This window comes from Drosophila virilis, chromosome 2, assembly GCF_030788295.1.
Source record: "Drosophila virilis strain 15010-1051.87 chromosome 2, Dvir_AGI_RSII-ME, whole genome shotgun sequence".
Taxonomy (NCBI): domain Eukaryota; kingdom Metazoa; phylum Arthropoda; class Insecta; order Diptera; family Drosophilidae; genus Drosophila; species Drosophila virilis.
This window is the reverse complement of record NC_091544.1, coordinates 5,040,714-5,065,851: the sequence shown is the minus strand read 5'-3', so window position 1 is coordinate 5,065,851 and position 25,138 is coordinate 5,040,714. Positions and strand designations below refer to the sequence as shown.

The window sequence follows — 25,138 nt, the reverse complement described above, 5'->3', positions numbered from 1 at the left end:
TGTATTTGTAGCTACACACGCCACAGACATAAATGCAGTTTCTAGTTACAAGAGAGCGAAAGCTTTTTTTTTGCTGTCGCTCTCTTTTTCTCTTTCGCTCTCAGTGTACGCTCAGTTGTTCGTTTCCACTTGTTTCAGTCGGTGTGCCTGTGCACGTTTGTGTGTGTGAGCATGGCACACATACATGGCCGCAACATCCGTTACAATTTTTTACGACTACGTCTACGTCTAACGCTGACGCTGACGCTGACGTTGATGTTGATGCTTTTGGCGGCAGCATCAGCAGCCACTGAGATGCTTTGTGGTTGCGCTATGGCCGCTCAAAGTATGCGTAAGTGTGTGTGTGTGTGTGTGTGGGTGCATGTCGCATTCAAGGATTGAGGAAATTTTTGTGGGTTGCTTCAGTAATGATATGGAATGTGTTGGAATTTCAAGAAGTTACTTCAGATTTCTTTATTTATTTAAATGAGCAGCCACCGAGATGCCACTGTGTTTGTCTGCGCCAGCAATGTCTGTATTTGAGCTCATATTTGTGTGTGTGCGGTTGTGGCCATGCCGACTCCTGTGGCTGGGCAGCCAGCCAAGCAGCCAGCATCTTCAATTGACTGACTCGCTCTGCCTCTGACGAACTGACTAACTGACTCTCTGACTGAGCAGCGCACAACTAAATGAGCGTTGTTATCAGACTCCGCTGCTTCCTATGCATCTATGTGTGTGTGTGTGTGTGTGTGTCTGTGTGTGTGTGACTGTGCGTGTAATTGTAATGGCAAGCAGTGCGCCGTCAAGGAGCGCTGAGCCAGCAGCAATCGGCTAACAAAGCCCAACCCGCAGCGTCATTGAAATTTATGCACGTTGTACATTCGTGTAGTGATATTTGTATTGGGAATTAAAACTGTGCCCTCGGGATTATAACCTAATTTTGGCGTTGTGCGTTTTTGCTCTTCTCATTTGTGCCAAGCTCCTTGCTGTCCGACTGTCTGTCTGCCTCTCAGCCTGCCTGTCTGTCTGTCTGTCTTGGCGTTGCCGTTTTTACTTTTCATTGCTCTTGTTTCCGTGTAATTAAAATAAAGGCGTGGAGTAATTGCTGAGGTCAGTGAGCAGCAGTCGTCGAGTACTTTGCTACGAACTCCTACGTAATGCTAACTAAGCGCACAGCGCAACGCTGAAATTAACACTTTTTTCTGCCAGCCACTCGGTTTTGGTGATGTTTTTTTCGCTTTTGCCCTAATATATATATATTTTTTTTTTTGGACTGGTCAGTGTTTTCCTTGGAGCCTGGCCCTGAATTACCGAATCGCAGATAAAATTCTCAGTTTAACACTTTGTTAAAATGCTGCCCAAAACGCCATGTGTTGCGGCCCGGCCCCTCTAACCCATAAAATGTGCCAGTTGCCCATTTAATGGCCAGGTCCAGGCTAGGGCCGAATTAGCTGACCATTGGGCATGGCTTGGAGTTGGGATTGGCACTGGAATTGGCAGTTGGCTACGTTTGTTATGTACTGTTGTTCAACTGCGCTTGCGGTAAGTTTCCTTAACAGCCCATCAATGGAGCATGGCATTTAGAACCAAATTTCCTTGCTAATTGGTTTCTCAATGTACAAAAGGCTTTCAAGTTGTAAAGCCAGAGCCGACAGCCTTAATTCGACAGCAACACATCTCAATCGAACACGAATTATGAAAAGTTAATTGGAAAACACATGTCAATGAGAATTTATTCCCTTTTCTACTTGTCTCCCTTCTTTCCTTTACAACTCCTATTGATTTTGTTCCTTTAAGCCAACCAAATTTGAAAGTATGCAGGCAAATGTTTAACAAAAACGACAGCATTTCTCATTGTTGCAAGTGAGTTTTAAATTTCTACAACAGAAAATTACAAATATACTATATTGTTAATAAGTATTCACACTTGTTACTTAATGTGATGGAAGTGCATACAAAATTGCATTTTTGGGAAATTCAGTCGAAAAGTTGCGAAAATCTTTTCAATGGAACTTACCATCTGGTCGCCATCTTTGTTGAAATTCATTATAAGGATGTTTCACACTTTTTAGAAAACCCATCTCGCCTTGGTGGTAATGGGGCTCAAAGACTTAGTGGGTGATATTTTACCTTCGCACTTTTGAAAAATTCATATGCAAATCAAATTTCACCCGCAACTGTGGAAACTAAGCGGAAAACTGTTGCATGCAACTTTTTGTTTATCATCGGATTGAAAAAGTTATTTTTGAAATTTGATGCACAAAACTTGCCACGGTAGTTAGAATTTTTTTTATAAAAAAAAATATTCTTTTCATTCATGTCACTTTATTGCTGCTCTGCTAAGGATAATTTAAATAGGTGCTTCGTTTGAATTGAACGTTTTATTTTCATCGGGTCCCCTTCAAATTTTAAAATAAATATGTTATAATTTGTGTGCTAATACCTTTCAATATGGATGCATGTACATAATTGTGTTAACATGCTTGACGGGAAAAGGAATATCCTTTTGAATAAACGAATTCCTTTCTAGGAACGAACTACTTTTAATGTTAATTGCATAGTTTTTTGGTTTAATTATTTCGTACAGACTGCACAAAACTATGTAACTATGGTCTTAATTTTGCATGACGATGCGGTTAACCAAAATTTTAATAACTTAGGGTAAATTTCAGTCGGTTAGCTTAATAGTCTGTACGTCAGCGAGAAGTTCAAGGGTACGTCAATAACTTTTTAACGATTAGCTTGCACATAAACTATTATAAAATACAAACAATTCTACACTTGGGTAAACAGTTTGAGCAAACTTTGGAACGACGAACTCACATTTAATTATTCATTCATTCATAACACCAAACTAAATTATCAACTTTGCGCTGCAAACTTTGCTCAGCCTGAAATAAGCATTGGTTAACAAATACACGCGCTTAACTACAAATAACAATTTATATATATAAAAGTCTGACAGAATAACTGAATGCTTCGCTCCGCCCAAACCGCAAAAGCTAAGAGTCTCAAATTTTTATTAAAATTTCCTTTTGGGTCGAAAGTGAGCATTAAGACGAGGTTGTGGAAAACTCGATTTGCAAGTGTGGGAAAATGTCAAACAAAGTTTGTGTGAAGACCATCGAAACGTCGAACTAAAAAGCAAGCAGTCGCTGGCTCAAATTCAACAGCAGCTCTCAATTTGTACATAAACAAAACATGAGCAATGAAGATCAGTACTTGGTTCCATGGATAGCCTTTACACAGTTTGCGGAACAGGTGCAACAGGTGAATGCGTTATCGGACCGCCCGATGTGAAGAACAGCAGGGACAGATCTCAGAGGACACGACACCTTTGATGTGGTGAATGTGTAAAGCGTGATGGCCATTAGTTAACGTGAATCCACAAACCGATTCGGTACAATTGGTATGCAGCAGTAATTTTATGTTCTTTGTTAGTTGTTGTTGTTGTTGAACGACAAAAATGATGAGGAGGGTGGAGGGATTGGGCAGGGGAACACGCAATGGTAAAACGAACGCGAACAACGTCGCGTCGGGAAACGCGAGTACATAATAGTAGACAATTTAAATGGCAGCTGAATAGATCTCATAGAAAATTGAAAGCTTAGAAACATACAAAATGATAATTATTCTTTCTGTTGGCCATGCTGCTCAATATGCCAACATGCACGACAAGCAAAAACTGTGCAATTAATCAGCATCATCATCATTTATGGCCATGAAGGCAGCTCGAAATCAGCCCGAATGCAAGTTGCACAAACAAGTGCCCACTGGATACACTGTGAAGGCAGCGGCATCTGCAGACCAGACGAGACTGCGACTGCGACTGCGACTGCGACTGGGAATGGGCATGGGACTGGGAATGTAAGTCGGAATGGGGGGAAGTGGATGGTCGCTATTGAAGCACCCAACTGCTAACTAAGCCAAATTGTATGCTCAAGTGCCATAAAGCCATAAAGTAATCAAAGTTGATATCAAAGTACTAACTTATGCTCTCATGTATTCAATTAGGACAAATTTCGAATGGGGCTGTCCTCGTTCATTTTGAAAGAATTAAGCACTTTTGTGAAGCGCAGCTGTTAAGAAATTACCGCAGCGGCAGCTCCAAACCCCAGTTCCAGCTGCAGCTCCTGGTCTGCAGGTCGTCTTTAGAACTTTCAACAACTTCCTATGCCAAAAGTTTCCACAAATTAGTTATGCAAATTATGTGAGTCGCCTCTACCTCAGCGGCAGCAGTCAACCGCCAACTACAACAACAGCAACAACAACAATAACAACAACAACAACAACAACAACAACAATGACGCTGCCAGTTAGAAATTCGTATTTAAAACAATGAAGCGCCAGGCCATCCATTCAACCAGTTTCTCGCAAATGTGGCCCTAAACTCAAAACTCAATCCTCAGCCCGATTAGGGCGCATAACAAAGCAGAATTTGTGTAAGTTCCTATTTAACATGCTTTATGCATTCCTCAATTATAAATAGATTAAAGTCCAAAATAGACTAAAGTTAAATGTTAACTTTCCGGCCGAGGCGGACACCATTCGCAAAGCAATTAACGCGCCCCAAGGAAGCAACGCCAACGGCAACGGTGGGTGGGGACCGAGGGGCGAGCGATGCTCGAGCAGAACTCAATTTAACTGACTGCCAACTTTCACAATCACTGCCCATCATCAATTTCAGATTTTGCTGTATGTTTTATGTAGCAGCCGAAGCACTGGACCGCCCCTCAGCCAGGCCATTCTCAATCCGCCACTACGTTCAGTCAGTCCTCCATTCATTCAGTCAGTCAGTCATTCAGTCATTCAGTCAGTCACTCAGCCAGTCAGTCAGCCAGCCAGATGGGGAAAAAAGTGAAAACAATGCTGAAACGGGCAACTCGCAAAAGGTTGGCAATGGTTGCCCAGGGATGGGACCAAGAGTGTGTGCTGATCTGTGTGTCTTGGTGTGTGTTTACTTAAGCGTAAGCCTCGCTCCGCCTCTGGCACCGCCTCGCAGTAAGCCTTAACCACACAACAATGGCAGCCAGATAAAACAGCGAACGGGCAAAAAAGGGTTTTTCTGTCCTGCTGCCCTGTCTGCCTGGCTGCGTCTTAAAGGATTGCTCAAGTTTTCGGTAACCAATATGTAAATGTGCGTGCTGTGATTAAGCACAATAGACCTGATCAAACCTTACCAACGAGCCAGACACTGGGACGGAGAAAGCAACAGACTGACGGACAAACAGACAGACAGACGGACAGACAAGACTTTGCTTAACCTAAACCTAAACCGAAACCTAAACCGAATCCTAAACCGAAATCTAACCACAATTTGAAGCGCACAAAATGTGAAACCAAAACAAACTAAAAAACGCTGCCAAGTCAATGGCTGGACAAGGCCAACTTTACACACCTCAAGTGTTTGTTTAGGTTGCCAAAGTCCGTCGGCTTGGGCCAACGGAGAGGAGCTGGGGCTGGGGACGTGACCATTTGCTGTCTTGTTGTTTGTGGCCAGCGGCAACATAAATCTTGTCTTTCCAAACAAAGGCTCGCACCAGAGTTAGCAATACGCCACCTTGGAACGTTTGCCCGCCGGTAGATGGCGCTAAAGACAATACCGGGCCCGTCCTTGCGTCTGGAATGCCCGAAACTATTAGCGAAGAGCCTTCGCCTTCGCCTTCGCCCTCTCTTTGCAATCACCTTCTCAGCGCCTTGCAAGATGTGTGTGGATTTTTAAGGGGCACGCACATAAATTGCAACCGCCAGGTGAGCAATGGTGCCACACAACGTACCCCACTAACCGGTGGCCCGACTTGATGTATCACACAAACAGACACAAATGTATTTATGCTGCTGCTTAGTTTGGGCGCCCCAAGACTTGCTTCTTATGGGCATCAGCCGCGTTCCGGTCGTAATAAAAACTAAAATCCGCACAACAATATGTGCGAGGATAATGCCATTTCCGTTTTATGTGAAATCCTCTCAGTAGTCCGTGTCCGCATATCCGCATACCCATCGCTCCCGTGCACCCTCGGCGCGCTCACATGTGCGGCTTCAGCTCGAAGGTGTGCCTCGGCCTCATCCAGCCGGCAGGCTACACAGCGCCAAAAAAGGAGTGCGGTCGAAAACTTTTTCCGTTACGGCACTTTTGGAATGCGGATAACCAAATGAATGGGGCGGCTTTTATGGATTGGCATAGCCCATTCGGGCTACGCATATGATATACCATCGAATAACCTTGAGTGCATGCAGATAAGCAAAAACTTTTAATGCCGTGCATCAAAATAGGGGGGAAGAGCACTCGATCTAGGAGCGTATCAGCTTCGTAAAAGTATGCAATTGTGCTTAAACAACTTTTATTACAATTATTATAATTATTATTACTATCAATGTAATCATAATTTTTGACATTAATCATTCTGGAGCGTATCAGCATTCAATTATGCTCAAAAAACTATTATTATTATTTTTATAATTTATAATATATGTTATATATTATATATTATTATTGCAAATCAGTTATAGTAACTAATTTGTATAATAATAAATAGCACGGGCTACTTATAAAAATTATATAAACAAATCATATTGGAAACAAAAAGTTTATTTTCTAATACTAATTAAAGGTTTAACAAAAATTTGATGAAAAAAGCAAAACAATTAAAAATGATTTATATTTTTTTGATATAACACCAAATTCATTACTCATTAGAGGATAAATAGATAACTAATAAATATGACAATTTTTGTTATATTGTAGTTGAATAATAAGAATATCTTCTATATCAAATATACATATACATAATAAGGTACACACAAAGTAAGATTTAGAAAGATTTAGCATGCGTAATGTAGACCTTATAAATTAAGATCGCCCTTCAACCATGTTATTAATATCATTGCATAAATTGAAGAACAGACTTTAAGATGTTAAGTTTTCACGTGACCTACGCAGTTGTATTTTTGCTCTATAGCTGCAAAACTGCTGTATCTTACCTTTTTTTAAAGGATTATGTGACAGCTTTTGCCTTGTCTTATGGCTTATGAAGGCCATTCATTAGCTACATTTTCAGATTATGCCGCAATCAACAAAATGCTTGCCATGTGGCTAGCTGGAGCTGCTGAGGCTCTGCCCCAAGCCGAATGTAAATGTAAATGTGGCACACTTTTTGCACAGTGTGCGAGCGACAAGATGAAACAAACGTGCAACTTCGGCCAAGGCGCTGCAAGTGGTAAAAAGCGCAGCCAGAAGAGTGAGAAAGATGACAGAAATGTAGAAAAACAGAAACGGAAGAAAAACCATAACTAAATCCATTGCCATAGCCAAATCCAAGGCAAAGTCTGCGATGCAAATAGTAGAGATTATGGGTACGCCGCCGCTCCAGATGAATAAGAACAAGGCAAAGGCAACGCTGGTGTCGGATGGGCTTCAAGTCGCTGCTCGGGCAGCGCTAGAGGTGCATAGCTCTGTACGTGTGCATGTGTGTGTGTGTGTATGTGTGTGCTTGTGTGTGGCTATATGTGGCACAATAAATCTTACAAGGGTGCCGAATGGCCGGGCTGGGCCGGGCAGGGCAGGGTGCCGAAGCCATTGGAGCTGCCACCCAAATGCTGAAATGGGATTGCGAACGGGCGCCGCCAGTGAAAACCAAAACCAAATAAAACTGACATTATGCGAAAAGCGAAAGCCATAACTAAAAGTTGGGCTAACGTGGCATGATGGAGCGCCAGTAAAGTTGATACCGGCGCAAAAGGAAAAAAACCAAAAGCAAAAAAAAAAAAAAAACAAAAACAATAGCAAAATAGAAATGATAGCAAAGATAACCAGGGGTTGAGTATAGTAAAAGGCGCTATGCTGGCGAACGGTGCAAACGGAAATCGACTTTAGCCCTTACCTGTGTGTGCTGCACGTTGAACTTGCTGCAAGTTATGCAAATGTCCTCCAATCCGGTTGCTGCTGATGCTGCGGCTGCTGCTATCAATCGAAAACAGCGACGTTGACGTTGTGGCGTGTGCTAATGACATTTGCTTTGATTGCGACCAGAACTCCAAACTGTCATTTTCATGAGCTGAGAGGGTTTCCCTTTTTGCTGCTGCTCCTCTCGTTGCTGATGACGTTGTTGCTGCTGCTCCGTCTATTTATTTAATTTGCATGCAATTTTCAATTTTTATGCGAAATACTTTGAATTGACAGCAAACGACGCACACACTTGGCCCATGCACAATTGAAATTGAATTGCAAAATTTGTTTGCCAGTCAATCGCTGGAGTAGACGACGGCGTAGCTGATAGAGTTCTAGAGGAGCGCCACAGACAGCAACAGCAAAGTGCGCCACGTTCATGCCAATGTCACAGCCACGGCCTGAAGAAATCGCACAATTTGGCGGCGAAAATGTCAAGTATTTAGAATGCCACGACGACGACAACGACGACTGTCACTACAATGGGCGGCGGCAACAACAACAATGATGCCGGCAAATATGCACACACACACACACACACACACACACACCAACACACTAGCACACACACACACACATCTGAGTCAAGCCAAAACACACACTGAAAGTGAGTGAGTCAAGCAGTATGCTTGGGGTTGCCGCAAGTTGCACTGTAAGTCAGTAAAATCGGAGGCGCGAAATTTCGACACAAAACACGCCACACGTTGCCGCTGGCTTTGACTGGATGCTGGCGCTGGAGCCGGCTTGCCTGTTCCGCTGATGCGACCGACTGCAACGACGAACGCTCCAAAACTGAAACACAACTCAACTCCAAAGCCAAAAAGGATGCTGAACAAATCGCACAGATGCCATCCGATGCGATGCGATACGATGCCGACGAGGACAACAAACCCGATGCCATTGCCGAGGCTGGCGATGCTGCTGCTATAAGAGAGTGGCACAGCGACAAAACAGAGAGAGAGCAAGAGAGAGAGAGAGAGCGAGAGAGAGCGAAAGCTGCGATTGCTACGGGATGCTGCTGCTGCTCAGAGAGTGAAGGCAACAACAAAGTTGGCGACGGCAGCGACTAACGTGCGACTTCGTTAAATTTCTGCGGCGACAGCACACAAAACGGATTCGGAAGCGGAAGTAGCAAGTAAGCGAGCGGGAAGCGGGCAGCGGTGGGCGGTGGTGGGCGCTTTGCTGTAGCTGGAGCTGGTGATTGCAATCAGAAGTAGGCGAAGTAACGCGAAGTGGCTGCCTCTAGTCGAGTGGCAATCGCTGGCGTCGCACGCAAAGAAACATGTTTTTTTCTCATCTTATTTTTTGTTGATGTGGGCATTGGTTGGCAACTACTCGTACGTACTTTTTGGTTTCTGCGGTGGTTGTGGAAGGGAGTGGGGGGGGAGGGCGTGAGTGAGTGTGGGGTGGTTGGGTTGGCATCAATATTCACATTCGCACTTGTGCGAGTATTTTCTGATTTGCTGCAATCGCATTGCCAACAATCTAAACAACAACAAGGACAACAACAACACGAACAACAAGGACACATAGAGCAAATTTTCTAACGGATGTTTAGCAAATCTTTTTGCGCCGGATACTAACGGTGTCTTTGGCACAGCGATAGACGGCTACAAACGCAGACATACGACGCATACGTGTGCATACAGCAGCATGCACCTGTGCTGGTGTGTGTGTGTGTGTGTTTGTTTGTGTGTGTGTGTATCGATAACTAATAATGGCATTACATTTATGTTGCCCTCGCACCCCGCCCTGACTGCCAGGTTTGGCTCGTTAGTCCTTTGGCCGCAGCGGTGCACAATATTTCAGTTTTTAGTTTTTAGTTTTTAGTTTTCAGTTTTCAGCTTTCACTTCTCCATTTCTCCGTGTCTCCGCTTAGCAGTTGTTGTTTTTGTTTTGTCTGTTTTTGTTAGTTTCTGCAATTGCAGTTGTCCTTTGCCCACACACAGACACACACCCACCCACCCATACAGGCAACAGCAACTAATTAGAAACACTTGCCATACGCTGCAGTTGCTGTAGCCAATGTTTTTGTGCGGCTCGCTCTATGCTTGTGTATGTGTGAGCGTGTGTGTGTGTGTGTGTGTGTGTGTGTGTGTGAGCTACGAGTGTGCGACTTAAACTGGAATGGGAGATTGGCAATTGCTTAGTTGATTTTCATTGACTGCCCTTTGGCTGTGTGGACAGATATTGTAGTTGTTCGTTGTCATTAATTGGCTGTTGGTTGTTGCCTGTTGTTGTTGTTGTTGTTCTTGTTATTCTTGTTCTTGTCAGTTCCTTTTGCTGACAGCTCTAAGCGATCTCACCATGGATAGCGCTACTTTTAAGCTAATGGATCTGGGCTGCATACAGCTAACTACTTTGTGCTTAAAGCAACCTTTGCTTGCCATCATTTGAAATTAATTAACCTTTCTAATGCCAGATATTGCATTAGGTGTTATATATACACATTATTTTTTCTTTTGACATTTTTACCTTTCATTAAATTAGTTTTCAGCTGGCCTTCGCTGCTTGCGTTGGTCAGCTTAGTTTCTTGATAAAAATAATGGAGCTACTTCATTTCCTCGCTTCAACTGGCAACTCATAATCAGCTTCCGCCTTGAAAATTTCAAAGGCAATCGCTGACTTAACAGTGTCCGGTCTCTGTTGCCGTCAGGCTGTTTTCTTATTCACAAATATTAAAGTTCTTCAATCGAGAATACTTCCGGTTTTTCAACCGCATATTGCAGTTTTCGCCCCATGGTGCATCAACGTACCCGAGCCCGAGTCGAGTCGAGTGGACCAAAACAAGCATAAGCACGGACATTGCCACAACCACAGCCACAGCCACATACACACAAGCACAGACAAACAGGACATTGAATTTGTTTTGGGTTTTGATTTTTCGATTTAAAATTGTTCGTTTCAATGGCCTGGCCAGCTGGTAACCGGTCCGCCTGGTCGAGTGGTCTGTTGGCGGGACGATTGGGTTTCAAGTTGAGGTGTCGCTATCGCATTTGTTTAGAAACAGCATTGCCGGCTGCACACGACTCTCCCATTGACATCATCTTTCGGGAAAGAGCTCTCCGAGCTATATAGGCTACTCAATAAAGTAATTAAGTGCTATGGCTACACACACACACACACACATACACACACGAAGAGAGAGCGACATACAAACTTTGTTTATAAACCAATCTATAAATTTGAGCATGTGGCCAATATTTACTGTGTCAAATTGGGGGAATTGATTCAATTGCTTCAGGTTTTCCGAAGGAGTTTTAAATATTTGTAATTAAAGAAATTAAATTATATTTGATTCTTTTATAAACAAAGCAAAAATTTCTTGTTTTCATTTACATAATCAATTTCGTAAATAATTTAACTGTCGCCCTTTCAATTAAGAACTTTAATTGAGCAAAACAATGCGATGCTAGTCATGCAATTGAGAAATTCAACCACAAATTGATCCCACAGTGCAAAAGTAATTGAACTCTTCTACCCTCTCTGCTGAGCTAATGAAATGGATTACTCGTATTTACTTGAATTGTATTCCGAATCACAGCTTTTAATTAACTAATTGATACGACTCTTTAACAATACCGATTCTGTCTGCAGTCAGCTGCTAATAACTTCTATTTGTTTTTATTTAGTACATATTCCAGTTATACGAGCCGAACTTGTGAGTAATTTGATTAATCAGCATAATTAACACTTTGGACTTCAGTACGGTAGCCGAAACAAGTAAACCAATTATAAATGTGTAAATCAATTATGGATTTTGATTGTAAACTCAATTTGAAAAGAAAGATAACCCGAAATTAGAAATTAGTGCCCAATGCTTAAGCCACATTCATTAAGCTAAGAATTACTTAAATATTTTTGCAAAGTTTCAATATTCTTGCACATATGGCGATCGGAAAGGTTTCATTATGCTTATAATACTCTGCCCAGGGGAAATAGTTAATGCCGACTAGAATTAAGATATCTTGAAAAACAAAATGTTTTTCAGACAAGAACCGATCGTTCCTATGGCAACTATTTGACATAGTGTTCAGATGTAAACAAGATTTTGCATAGATGTAAATTATCTTGAAAACCAAAATTGTTTTCCCTACAACTTTATTGTCGACCCATCGTTCCTATGGCAGCTATATGATATAGTGTTCCGATCCAGCCGGTTGCGACAAAGTTTCATGACGATAGCTGAGCAGACTAGTTCGCATAGAAACAGACAGACATATGAGCAGACGGACATAGCTTTATCGACTCGGCTGTTGATACTGATCAAGAATATATATATACTTTATGTAGTCGAAGATGAACCCTTCTAGGCGTTACATATTTCGATAAAACTAGACTACTTAAAGGATGTCACATTTCTATGTGTCGAATTAAACACAATGCACAAAATCGTGTACATATATATAATATGTTGTCAAAGTTAAAACAAAGTTTAATAATTTATTCTTATACATTCTTAACAATTGACATATTTTATGGATCTGAAGATGCAAACAGCTTATCAGAAAGGATTGTCCTGACATATTTATATTGCCCATATTGTTCGATATGTATAGCGCAGTAGACAAGTTTTAAATATACAAGAAAAAAAAAAAAAAAACAAACATAAATAATTTGAGCAGAAACGTACTAAAATGGAAATGTTGTCCAGTTGTTCAGCTGTCTTGAGTTGACGACTAACAACTTTATAAATAACGAAAGGCAAAATAAAAACTGCAATGAGGCAAGCTCCTGGAATAGCATTGCATTGACAGGTCCCATAATTGTAAACGACGTTGCCCTTGCGTCCCCAACCTACCCCCTCCTCCGACCCTGGCAAATTGTTGCCACAGTCTTTGGCATTAAGCGTTGTTGGCTGCACGGAGGTTGTGGCCGGGGCCGCGACTTAAATAAAAACGAGCTGCGCGTGTGGCAAATGAAAGAGAGAAATGTTTCAAGTTGCAGTTGTCGCAGCTCTTGCAGCAGCTGCAGCTGCGGCAGTTGTCGAAGCAACCGATGTTGTTGTCCTGTGTGTTTCTGTTGTTCACGCTCGTTGCACTCGTCATTGCTGGCGTTGGCGGCATCCTTTGAGCAGGCGCTTTGACTGCCACTAACAACGCTTAGCTGATGTTGTTGTTATTGTTATTGTTGCTGTTGCTGTTGCTGTTGCTGTTGTTATTGTTGTTGCTGTTGCTTTTGCCATAGCTGGTCGCGCTTTGCTGTAAAAAACAAAGTTTCTATTACTGGCCGCCTCTGGCTTTGCTTTTGCCATAGTTGGTGTTATTGTTTGTTGTTGCATATCCGAGACCATTTTCAGCATTATGGGTATAAGGCACACACACACACACACACACACACTTACACACAGACCGCCCTCCATTCCTCAACTAATACATTCACAGGGCGCACAATGCGACTGTAATACATTTAAACTTCTTGGGGCTCACTCAGCCCGAGGGCAGGCAGCCGCATCCCTAGCAAAGTTTCGAGCTGGCGAGCTTAACAGTTGGGCTTAGTTGGGGCCAAGCGCTCTCAGCCACATCCTCATGCACGGGCAAGGCTTGAGCCACAGCCACAGCCGGAGCCGTAGCCGGAGCCACAGCGTGCGCCAATGGACGCAAGTGAGCGGCTTTGAAGGCAAAGGATAAATACGGATTGAAGCGAGCTGCATCGACTTCTACTGCCGTTTCTGCTGCCGCCGCTGCTTCTGCTTCTGCTGCTTCTGTTGCTGCCACGGCAACTTTTGTTGGCTCTGCTTTCGCCTGCTGCTGTTGTTTACCAAGTTTTTGCTTTGCCTTTGCCACTTTGGTGCTCTCTGGACTAGAGACGATGCGCAACGCCTCAGTTCGCCTGGCTTGGATTCGGGTTGGAGCTTATTTTTTTTTGTTAGCTTGTTTGTTTGTTTGTTTGCCTGGTGCCTGGGCGATTGGGCGCCAGGGCTCCCGGCCCTGGCCCGCCGTCCTGTCCTGTCCACAAGCTTCGTTATCGAGTTGATTGATATTTTTAAATTATGTACCGCAGTCGGCATAAATTTAAATTTGCGGCTGCTGATGCCGTTAATCCAGAGCGGCTCAAGACACACTGTCCAGGGCGGCGTGTCAAAATGCCAATGGAGCCGTCGAGCTCCCGATAATGATGAAGCTGATGATGATCCCGTTGATGTTGATTGGAATTGGGCAGCGGTGTAGACGTTGCGGTGGGGCTGCGGCATCATTTTCTTGGTTACACTTTCCCCGTTGTCGATTTTAGCATAAAATTAACATTAATTTACTTGCGGTCTTTGAAGTTGTTGTCGGTGACGGCGACGGCGGCGGCGGCAACTCCTTGTTGCCAGCACGGCCGTTTGCAGCCCAGCTTGCTTTGTTCTTGTTTTTGAATTATGGAGCGTTTTTGATATTGGGCCCACGATTCGGGGCCGACCAAACAATGCGCTGCCAGCCATTACGCACCATACATTTGGATTTCTACAGCAGCGTCGGCGCTTATCGAAGCGTAGCACAAACGTTATCGGCCATTTCCATTAAGAGGCGGCCGTTTAATGAATTCTAAAGTGCCGCCAACGACAGCGACGCCGTTGAAGGATGTGCGTCCGGCTTTGAAAAGATTCGATTTTGGCTACACAATTGTTCGCACGGCAGCGCGGCCCAAAACTAATTTGCGGGTAACGCTTTTGGGGGCCGGAAATGGCTGAAGCCATTAGGCTCGGTCTCTCTGGTTAGGCTAAGGCCTCTGTCTCCAGCCAGAGTGCTCGTTCCGAATGGCTTATGTGGCATGGATGCCAATGCCATTGCCATTGCCGTGCACATGACGATTCTGGCATTTTGATAAGCCAGCAGAACAAATTTAAAGCTTCGGGCCAAAATCGGTCGGCTGGCATTGATTAACTATTTCACCGTAGCCCCAAAATGTGAGCAATGTTTTTTGAAACTTGATTACGTGATGGATTCGAGTCGTTATGGCTTCAAACTAATTTGCATTGTTCTTGCTTAGCTCTCGGTTAAACACCAGCTACGTGGCGTATGCGTAATGTGCTTAGCTAAAAAAGTAGCTAGATTCAATTGCGGAAACTTCACAAAACCAGCACACACAAATCCAAGTCGAAGCACATGCGACTGTGGCTGTGTATTTACCGCCGGATATTCATTAGAGGCAACGAGCTGCTGCAACCGCACATCAAAAACAGTTCGTATGCGTAATATTTGCACAGCACAATATTGTAGGTCAAGTAGGTAGAACCGAACATGCAGCACATGCAACACATGCAATACATGCAGCCACATAATGCATGCTAATACACATATCAAATTCGATTCATAATGCCCCCACAGACACACACACACACACGAGCACGGGCACTTACTTATTGAGATTAACATAACAAGCCATTGCAATTAAATCAAGTGTCTCATCACATATAATGCAAATTAAAATGTGCTTCGAATTATTAGATTGAATATTTGAATATTAGCCAAAATGATGGGCCAAACAATTTGGAGTCAAATTCTTAAGCACATTGTTCAATTGGCTTTTGTAACTTATTAGCAGCTGCTTGCGGAGTTGTGATAGGGGTAGGGCTAGGGGTGCGAGAGCTTTTCAAACAATGCCAAATGAACAGTTCTGAGGGGCCAAAGGGCATTGCCGAGTGCAGTCAAACAAATGGCAATTCAAAAGCGATTTGAAAATAATGCCAAACACAAATAACATTACCTGTTAGGCAGACACACGGACAGACTTAAGCACACACACACGCGCAGAAAGCAGACAAACATTTTGAGAGAGCCTTTGGCGATGTCGGCTTATTTATTTAATCAACACTCCACAGTTGGCTTAGTCAGGTTTTTTGGTATGCCTTTAAGCCAAATAAAGTGCGCCGCTTAATCTTTGCCACATTTTATCAATTTAATTATTTCAATTTGAGCGTAAGCAGCAACAGCAACAGCAACAGCAACAGCAACGGCAACGACAGCCACCGACAATTTCAGTTCCAGATGCGGCCCACACACAAACACACAAGCACGCACACAGGCACATACAATATATAGACAGGCAGCCAGAATGCGGCAAGGAGGCATTCACTAGCATCCTGTCTGCCCTGCCCCGCCCTGCTCTGCCCTACACCCCGAGTATTCCTCCTGGCTAAAATGCGCGCAATCTGCGCATCAATAAACGCTTTAATCTCTGCTCGCCTGCCATGTTGCTGCTGTGGCTGTTGCTGTTGCTGACTTGTTTCGTGTTGTTGTTGTTGTTGTTGTTTCTGTTGTTGCTGGCTGGCTGGCTGGTTGGTTGGCTGGCTGTCTGGCCGTCTGTCTGAATGCTGTTGAGCTTTGACCTAAAGCGATTCAATAATCAACTGCCAACAATTTTACCGTACTTTACTTTATTTTCACGCTAAACTATCTCAAAGATGCGAGCTCAAAGATACGCTACAGCGATTTTTTGTGCGGATTTCGAGCACACCCACACACACTATGTATGGGTGTGTGTGTGTGGGTGTATGGGTGGAAGAGACACACACACACACACACACACACACACACACAATCAAGCGGTGGCTGTGTGCAGCCTTAGGCCAAAAGTTACCATACTAACTTGTTTTTAGTTTCGAGTTCGTACGACATCATTTTACTTTAAGCACTTAAATATACTTTGTGCCCACATCCCCTCGCCCACACCACCAGAAACAGCCATGGGCCAGGCAGGCAGGCTGCCAGGCAGCCAACCAAACCAAAGCCTGTGCCGGGCTAAGCTATTCCGTTCTATTCTATTCTGCTCTGTTCTATTTTATCCATGCCTGTGAGGCGGCCACTTGAGCAGTCCACACTTTTTATATCGGTAAACTTTTGTTGCTCTGCGAGTTGTTTGTGTTTTTCTTTTGCACTTTTCAGTTTGTTTTTCTGTCTCTCTCTCTCGCTATCTCTCTCACACCCTATCTCTCTTTCTGTTCATATACACATATATATAAATTTATATATGTATATAAATATTTCGTTCGTCGCCGTGTTTGCCTCTGGTTGATCTAGAGATTTCTGTGCAGCTACCTAGAACCAATGAGGCCTCCCTCCCATATATTCACCCCTCCCCCCCTCTCCACCGCCACCCCCTGGAATATGGGCTTTGGAGCTGTTACCCTGCTCCACGCAAAAGAAAGGCGTATTGAAAATGGCATAAAAATCGCATTTGAATGTAGCCGCTTTCTCGTCCCGTTGTTGCTGCTGCTGTTGTTGTTGTTGTTGTTGCTGTTGCTGTTGCTGTTGCGTATGCCGTCCAGTGTTCCCTTTGGGCGGGTTGGAGGTTCTGGCTGAACGCGCCACTTTGGGCAGCGCGTTAAGTCAACGACGCGGCCGGTCGACCCTTTTAGAATCTGCAGCGCATATAAATTTTTTGCTGGCGGGCAGCCCACACGATGTAGCTGTTGCTGTTGCTGTTATTGTTGTCGTCGTGATTGTTGCTGTTGTTGTTGCTGTTGTTGCTGTTGTTGCTGTTGTTGCTGTTGTTGTTGATGCTGGCGACATCGGCATCGGCAGCGTCGTTTTCGGCCTTGTGGGGCATTAAGGCAAATCGGGTTTAATTGAAAATAAAAATTCTTAATGGTCTTTAACCCAAGATTATGGTGCTGTATTGCCAGCGCCTTTTAGTGGCCTCTTTTATTAAATGGATGTGTGTGTGTGTGTGTGTGTGTGTGTGTGTGTGTGTGTGCGGGCCAACCCTTTGCGCCTCATCGGCCAGGATGTTGTTTCGACTTGGACTTGGACTTCGTCGCAGCCTCGACTCGTCGCTGGTCAGCGCCATGCGGCATTTTTATGTTGCCGGAAGTGGCGTGTAATCGTTTTTATTTTGTAATTGTTTTAGTGGCACTTCCTTTCGTGTTTTTTATGTGTCGCCCGCTTCCCGTTTTGGGCTTGGTCCTTTTTCATTCTTGGCTGCTGCTGCCGCTGATGTTGCCGCTGCTGTTGTCGTCCAACGGTTTTATATTTGTTGTTGCGCACTTTTGGGGCAAATAGGTGGCCTCATAAATCAAATATGTCACAGCAATTTAGGTGTCAGAATTTTTATTTTTTTATTTTTATAACGTTTCCCGGCCAAGACGTAGCCATCGCTCCCAAAAGGGGCCAGGCCGAAAGGGCAACGAAGTGCGTAAAACCCACAAGAAAAAATATTTATCCCGAATGGCTAGCGCTGGGTTAAGGCAATCGGGGTGGGCGTTGTCCATTCGGGTGGCTAGCGAAAATATTTCCAAGGGTTCGAAACGGCGCGCAAGAAAAACGCTAAATTTAATGAAAAAAGTTTCATAAATATGGCAATGAATTTAATTAAAACACACAAAACAAAATAAAGCAAAAAAACAAAAAAAGAAAACCCGAAATGTGAGAGCGTAAAAAAATAGCATAGAAAAGCGCACAGCATGGAAAACAAGCCCGAAAATGTCTGCGCACTAATTACGCGAATTAAACGTCAATTTGCAAAAACAATTCATTTACGAACCATTCACCAAACAAGCCGGATCCGACAGCAATATATACATTTAAATGATCGCCTAGCAAATACTCTCAGGCGGCTCGAATCAAGAAATATTTTCACCTTGATTAAGCTGTCACGTGGATAATAAATGTTTATTTCTTTCTGATCAACAAAGCTAGTATAGTCCATCAAGGATATGTATATATATATATATGTATAATCGAGTGGATATTAACGCTCTGCGAGTTCTCGTGTATCAACGTAAATTAATTATATTTCAATTTTTATCATCTACTTTCTCAACCTTGCTATAGCCAGATTCGACATACTATTCCTAAACTTGTGTGTAGGGTATTTGACTAGTCGCTTACTCCTGAGTCCAATTTAATACATTTAAACCGAATCACAAAAGGCTCAAATAATTTACACACAAAAGGTATATTGCATTATTATTTTTGGAAAATAATGAAATATTTATTTGTGCCATTGACCGTCAACTAATCCCTCAATCATTGACTCCCATGAAGATTATATATTTGCCTTATTTTATATTATTAACTATTCAACAACATTTTAATTAACTAAAATTAGACACAACAAGTGTGCTCTAGTGGGGAGTATGCGACTATGAGATGCCGCTAGGCCAGCGCCGAGCTTTAAGAATCATTCTGCATTCTGCTTTTACATACATTTGAAGAAAAAAGTAAAAGCTGTTAAACCCATTAATAAAAACTTCAGGGTATTGTTATTTTTGAATTTCATGAGCTTTCCTTTTGTGTAGGCTTTAAGTTATTATTGAAAATATATATATTTATTTAAGTAAAACTTTAGTAAGAAAGATATGCTTAAATTGTGTGTACATATATGAACACATGTGAGCTTGCATGCGATGTCTCTTTGATTTCGAACACAGACCAAGTTAACTTCTCGCAGCGCTGAAAACTGATGCAAGTTAAAGTGCTCGAGTCGGGAGTTGCCGACTGGTAGATGCCCTGAACGCAGAAAGCTGATGTTGAAATCAATCTGGGTTCCTTTTACATACACAAACAACGACACACATACACACACACGCACACAAGCACGCCTGGCTGCGCACTTTACGCAGCGGATGCACCTCTTCTTCTTCTTCTCATTGTCACACTCTTTGGGAAATGCATTATTGAAAAGCTTCCGTGTTTCTGTCCAATGCTCATGAAATTTTCAGGAATTAAATATGGCACCCAACTACGTATATAAGTATTTCCAAGGACAAGGCATTGTCTTTCATGCAATTTAGGCGGGAATAAAGGGAATGGAAAGATATCGGAAAAATGCGATTAACTCGTACTGCGTATGAAATTAGACTATGATATCTTAAACCTTCCACTTTTATATGTTCCAAGATTGACGTGCTTATTCAGTCGAATAGGCAGACGGATATACTGTTAAGATGTCGCCCTACTATGCGATTCTCATTTTGCAAGAACGATTTTCAGAATTATGCTTTGAATTAAAATACTGTGGGCAATCTTATACACTTTATTTGCGCTCTTGCATCTTTCTCCCTTTCTCTCTTTCTCTCTCTCTCTCTCTCTCTCTGTCTCATTTTGTTTTTGTTTCGTTCTCCTTCTCTGAGTCTAAGCGGCGCTATGTTGTGTATACTCGAGCACTCTTCTGGTAAAACATATATATCCCAGCCATTGGGTTATAAATAATGAGAACAAACATAAATAAACAAAGTTTTTTTTATGACTTGTATGATACAGATATATTATTATTTGGGCTGATTCATAAAGTCATCGAAACGAATAATTTTATATATATTTGTATTCATTCAAGCATTAATTCCTTGCACTTCTCGCTTAACAAAAACACAAAATAAAATACAAGCTAACAAATATTTTGAATTATAGTTTAGGAGATAGGCATTTATTTTCCCTACCTATTGTTGTGGCAGGAAACGAAGGACTAAACTGAGTTAGGTAGTTTGTTATGAATATAATAAAAGTACAAATCTTATAGTTAAACTCTGCCGGCTGCGCAAAATTCTATTTACAACATGGGAAAAGCAGACGAAAGAAACAGTATGACTAATTTAATACGAGATTTTGATTTTTGCGAATTGCTCACTTTCAACATTAATTCATACAAAGAGACTATTTCACCTTTTTAAAAGGTGTACAAGCTTAGAGCTTAAGCAATTCGAATATCTAGATGAACAATGTTAATTGAGAGTTATTGGTTGACTTATTAAGCACCTGAAATGACCCGATCAATTAACCAAAACATACAACACGTTTTTACAAATTGTAATTCAATGACTGAGCTTTGCAGCACTTGAAAGTTAAAGTTGATAAAGTTGGCGTTGCCGTTGAGGTCGTGGCAGGATCAAATGTCAGTGAATTAAGGGGAATTATCTTCGAATATGTTGCCGTAAATGTTTTGGCATGCGCCACAAACACACGATGCGAACGTGAACAACTTTAAGCAAACGGCAGAAATCAGCCGCATGGATAGAGATTCATTAACTGAATGCCATCGCCATCGCCATCACCGCCACGTACTCTTGTGGAACTTTTGTGTTCTGGCCATGGCAAAATGTTAATGAACACGACGGCAGACCGACACAGACATGGCCAGTTGGGTCTGGTCGGATGTCTGACTGTACGACAGTCTCGCTGACTCGCTGACTCGCTGGCAGTAGTACATCATTGTAATTGAGTGTTCATTAGCGGGCGAGTCGAATGAATTTTGGCATATTGGCTGCGGCCTGGAAATCGTCGGTACAACATCATTAACTTATGGCCCAGTCATGTGGGCCAAGCCTCGGCCTGGCCACGCCCTGCCAGCCTCATTATCGTCATCAAGCCATCATCTTTATTCGCTAATATTTGTGATATACACACGCCAACTTTAGCAAATTTTATTGTACATTAAAGCCAGCAGGGCGGCCAGCAACAAGAGCATTTGGCGGGTGCGAGAAGTTTACAAATATAATTTAATAAATGTGCGTTATGGCAATGAAAAGGACGCCAACTCTTTGGCCAAAACGTTGCCGGGCTTATGCCAAGTGGACGAGGGGAGTGGGTCTTGTTGTCGACGACCGACTGCCAAGAATAACAACAAATTGCTGTCCGTGTTGTTGTGCTCAAGTTTTTTGGCAGCGCGCAACATCTGACTTGGATTTGATTAATTCTGAAGTCGGTTTAACGGCTAAGCACCAAACGAGAGCGAGGGGTGACAGGGCAAGGCAAGGCAGGGCGAGCAGGCGGTTTCCTTTGCGTAACAGAGTGGTAGGGGGGGGAGCTGCTCATTCATTTAACTGCGGCTGCCGCGCTGTCTGTTGGGGTAAACTTTGATGAGCAACAAGAGGACGCCAGCACACATTAAAACCCAAAGTAGCACGAATAACAACTTTGATTATAAAATGCAACAACTGTAAATGTTATCACAGCGGAAATGTGCGTGCAATACGAGACTCGCGCACAAAACCGACAGCTGAGACGCCGGAGACCCATACTCATTCGCGGCATTGTTCTATTAGTTTAAGATTCTCCTGCTCAACTGTCAGGTCAAATTAGCACCATTGAGTTGCTGCTGTGGCTGCTGCTGCCACGCAATCTTCCACAAAGTTGGATTACGTTTTGTAAAATCCGTCTCAGTTACCCAGGTAACGATACGTTTAATATTTGTTATAATCATTCGTATATTCAGGCAAAGGTAAACGACTTTGGCTGCGAAAGCAATAACTAAATTGTCTAGACTTGGCTGAGTCAAGAATTGTGATTGTGAGTCAAGAAATATGAAAGCTGCTCTCAAATTAAAACAACTCGATGGACGAATAGCTATGATATACTTAGTTCAGTTCTTAACAGATGGAAAGACAGATGGATAATGCTGATCTAGTTTATATATACTTAATGGGGTCGAAGATGTCTCCATCTACATGCTATACATTTCATGACAAAATTGTCAAAGTATGAGTTCTACTTAAAAGTGAACTTCATTATAAAAACCCAATTTAAAAAAAATTAAACACGAAAGTTTTTATAGTCGACCCCAAACATTACCGAACTTAATTTTAATATTTTAATAGAAGATATGTTTAAGCTGGAAAAAGCGTGCACATGTCTTTACATAAACATTTATGTCTGCGCTTCACTTTAAGCTATTCTCAGCTTCAAGCATCGACTTAACTACAAAAGTGATAATGCAAATTGTGAAAATCACTTCTGACATCGACTTTTGCCACAAGAAGTTTAGTGATAAATCCACTTGGAGAGTCACATAATCAAAAACAACTTTTAAACTTGCTAAAACCCTAATGCACTATGCGAATAAAGAATTATATTGCTAAGCCCAGACATAAGACAGACCCTTGTGATGGTCCCGCTGCTGCTGCTGCTGCTGTTGTTGCTAGTGCTTCCGTTTTGTGTGGCTGTCAATCTAAAGCAGCTAACAGTCGAGTGGGAGCAGCTCGAGTGGCAGCAGTGCCAGACCACTCTGCTGATAGTTAATTTCAGTCATTCACATAGAACTGTGTGCATTTGTTGCTGTTACAAACTTGAATTATGTGCATGTCATTGTGTAACAACACTCGCATAAAACTCATTTGCCATTGCCACCATCAGCTCGACGGCCCACAATGCAGTCTAGAGTGTCCGGCGAGCTCGGACTCGAATCCGAGTCTGAGTCCGAGTCCGAACTCGGTCTCAAATTCGCACTCCAAGCAAGAGTCAGGGCCGGAGTTAGTGTCGTCGTCGTTGTCGTTGTCGTTGTCCTGGTCATCGTCATTATCATTCAACTATCTAACTGCGACAACGATCAAAAAATACCAGAATATTTCCCTTTTGCAAACAAAATAAATTAGAATTGAAATAATTCGTAGGAAACTTTGCGTTTTTCCTAGTTTTTAATAAAGCAAACGGCGCGCTGTGCAAACTTTTGCCCAGCGGCAACGCTGCGTATGGGCAATATGCAAAATGCAAAATGCCAGCGGACCGAGTCCTCAGTCCTCCTCCTCCTCCTCCTCCTCCTCCCGCTGTCAAGCTGCCGACTCGTCAGCGCCGCCCGACTGGGTGTGCGGGTAGATTTTGCGGTTGGACTCGTAGCTAACAAACAAACAAGCATTACAAAATGAAGGAACAGTAAGCTGGCAAGGAAGAAGAAGCAACAGCGGCAACAGAAACAAGGACCTGCGACTCGGGACAAGCGGCCAGCTGGCTGACTGGCTGGCTGGCTGGCTGGCTATAAATAAATAAAATTTCAAGGATGCGTGCGCTTTTATCTTCACAACTTGCTTTTGCCTTTGGTAATTTTTATTACATTTTGCTGTGTGCACTTTTTCATATGTTGTAAATAGCTGCGCTCAAAAGGAATACGTCCGACAACTTTTTGCGGCAATTCAAACTAATGATTAAACATTTTCAGTTTGCTCCTTTATGTTTGTGCTATGACATTTCAGCATGCGACCGTCTCACTCAAGCCTCGGCTCCTCCTGTCGCCAGGGTCGGCGCAGTTTTCTTCTTTTTTTTTTTTTTTGCCGGAAAAGGAAGGGGAGCTCTTTTCATTCATGACGGTCGTCTTGTTGTTCGGCCAGCAACCGCAATTTGAATATATAAATACATTTTAATGATGTCGCCGCTCATTAATCATAATCTATTCATTAATTTTTGACCTACCTCCAACGCTGGCTTCCGCTGCCCCTACGCCCCGCCGGGCAGAGCTGACATGTCGGAAAATCTTACACAAAAAAGTGAAATCTGTACAAATGTTTGGACCTTTGTTTTACATGAAATTCAGATAGGATCTCGGTCAAAAAATAAAGCAGGCAGTGGCAGCGGCAGCGGCAGCGGCAAACACAAATAGAACACGGCATGGCAGCTAATTAACAAACATTTTTCGCCCAGCACCAACCAACACACCTGCCCAATTAGTGAAAAACGAGCAGCCCGCTTTTCTTAATGGCAGTGACAAATTTTTGTATAAATTTTCTATAAGCTGAAGACGCTAAACGCTTTTGGAGACAGTCGGCCAAGCGGCTCAGCTGAAAATACTCTTAAATATTTGAAAGATAAGTCGCAGCTCAGCAAAGCCAGCCCAGGGCCCAAGGATCCACAGCTTACATCATGGGCAGAGGCGTGGCTGGGATTGGCGCACAGAATGTGACCCATTTGCTGAGTTTTTTTTTTTTTTAATGCAAGCACAGTTGTCCGCTTAGTGCTATTGCCGTTTAGTCTTCTTCTTTCTTGTGTGTGTGTGGGTGTGTGGGTGTGGGTGTGGGTGTGTGAGATTTGATGGGTCTCGAGAAATCGAAGCGGGATAATTTGTCACCAGAGAGAAAATGGTGAAACATTAAATTTGGCAAATAAATGGACACTTGTTTGTCATAACGCTGCAAATGCGTCCAAATACATGCGAGTAAAATAAAAATGAAGGACCAAAAAGGACGAAGCCGACGCAATCACAATGGCGACAGCTACGATGTTATCCGAACAGAAAAGTAAAAAAATTGTTCTTAAAAATGAAAAACAAGTCCATTTTCATTTGTGCAATAAAATAGAAAACAACAAAAGTGACTGGGAAATACAAAATTCGCCAGGAATAGCCGACTAATTGAATACCCTGCCGAAAAATAACTGGAAAGTCGAATGTTTGAGGCTTCATTTGAACTAAACTAAATTTCGGATTGCAAAATTATATGCAATATAAACAAGAATTATTATTATACAGTGACAAGATTTACTTTAAAAAAGACATTTATTTTCATCAAAAACTTTATTATATATTGTTTTA

The 25,138-nt window shown here is 42.7% G+C and overlaps 2 protein-coding genes across 3 annotated transcripts in view; both read right to left on the bottom strand.

Moving 5' to 3' along the window:
• DIP-gamma (Dpr-interacting protein gamma) overlaps positions 1–8,704 on the bottom strand; it is a 44,910-nt gene extending 36,206 nt beyond the window's left edge. For both annotated transcript variants that reach the window (XM_070207135.1, XM_002054756.4), the window contains exon 1: positions 7,860–8,704. The gene's annotated coding sequence lies outside the window, so the exon portion shown is untranslated. The remainder of the gene's footprint in view (positions 1–7,859) is intronic.
• Positions 8,705–13,380: 4,676 nt separating this feature from the next.
• Positions 13,381–17,455, bottom strand: LOC138910958 (probable basic-leucine zipper transcription factor D). Its single transcript, XM_070207432.1, has 3 exons — positions 17,309–17,455; positions 14,178–14,271; positions 13,381–13,760 (listed from the first exon to the last, which is right to left on the bottom strand). The coding sequence occupies exons 1-3, from the start codon at positions 17,453–17,455 to the stop codon at positions 13,381–13,383; spliced, it is 621 nt and encodes a 206-aa protein (XP_070063533.1).
• Between the last annotated feature and the right edge of the window lie 7,683 nt (positions 17,456–25,138).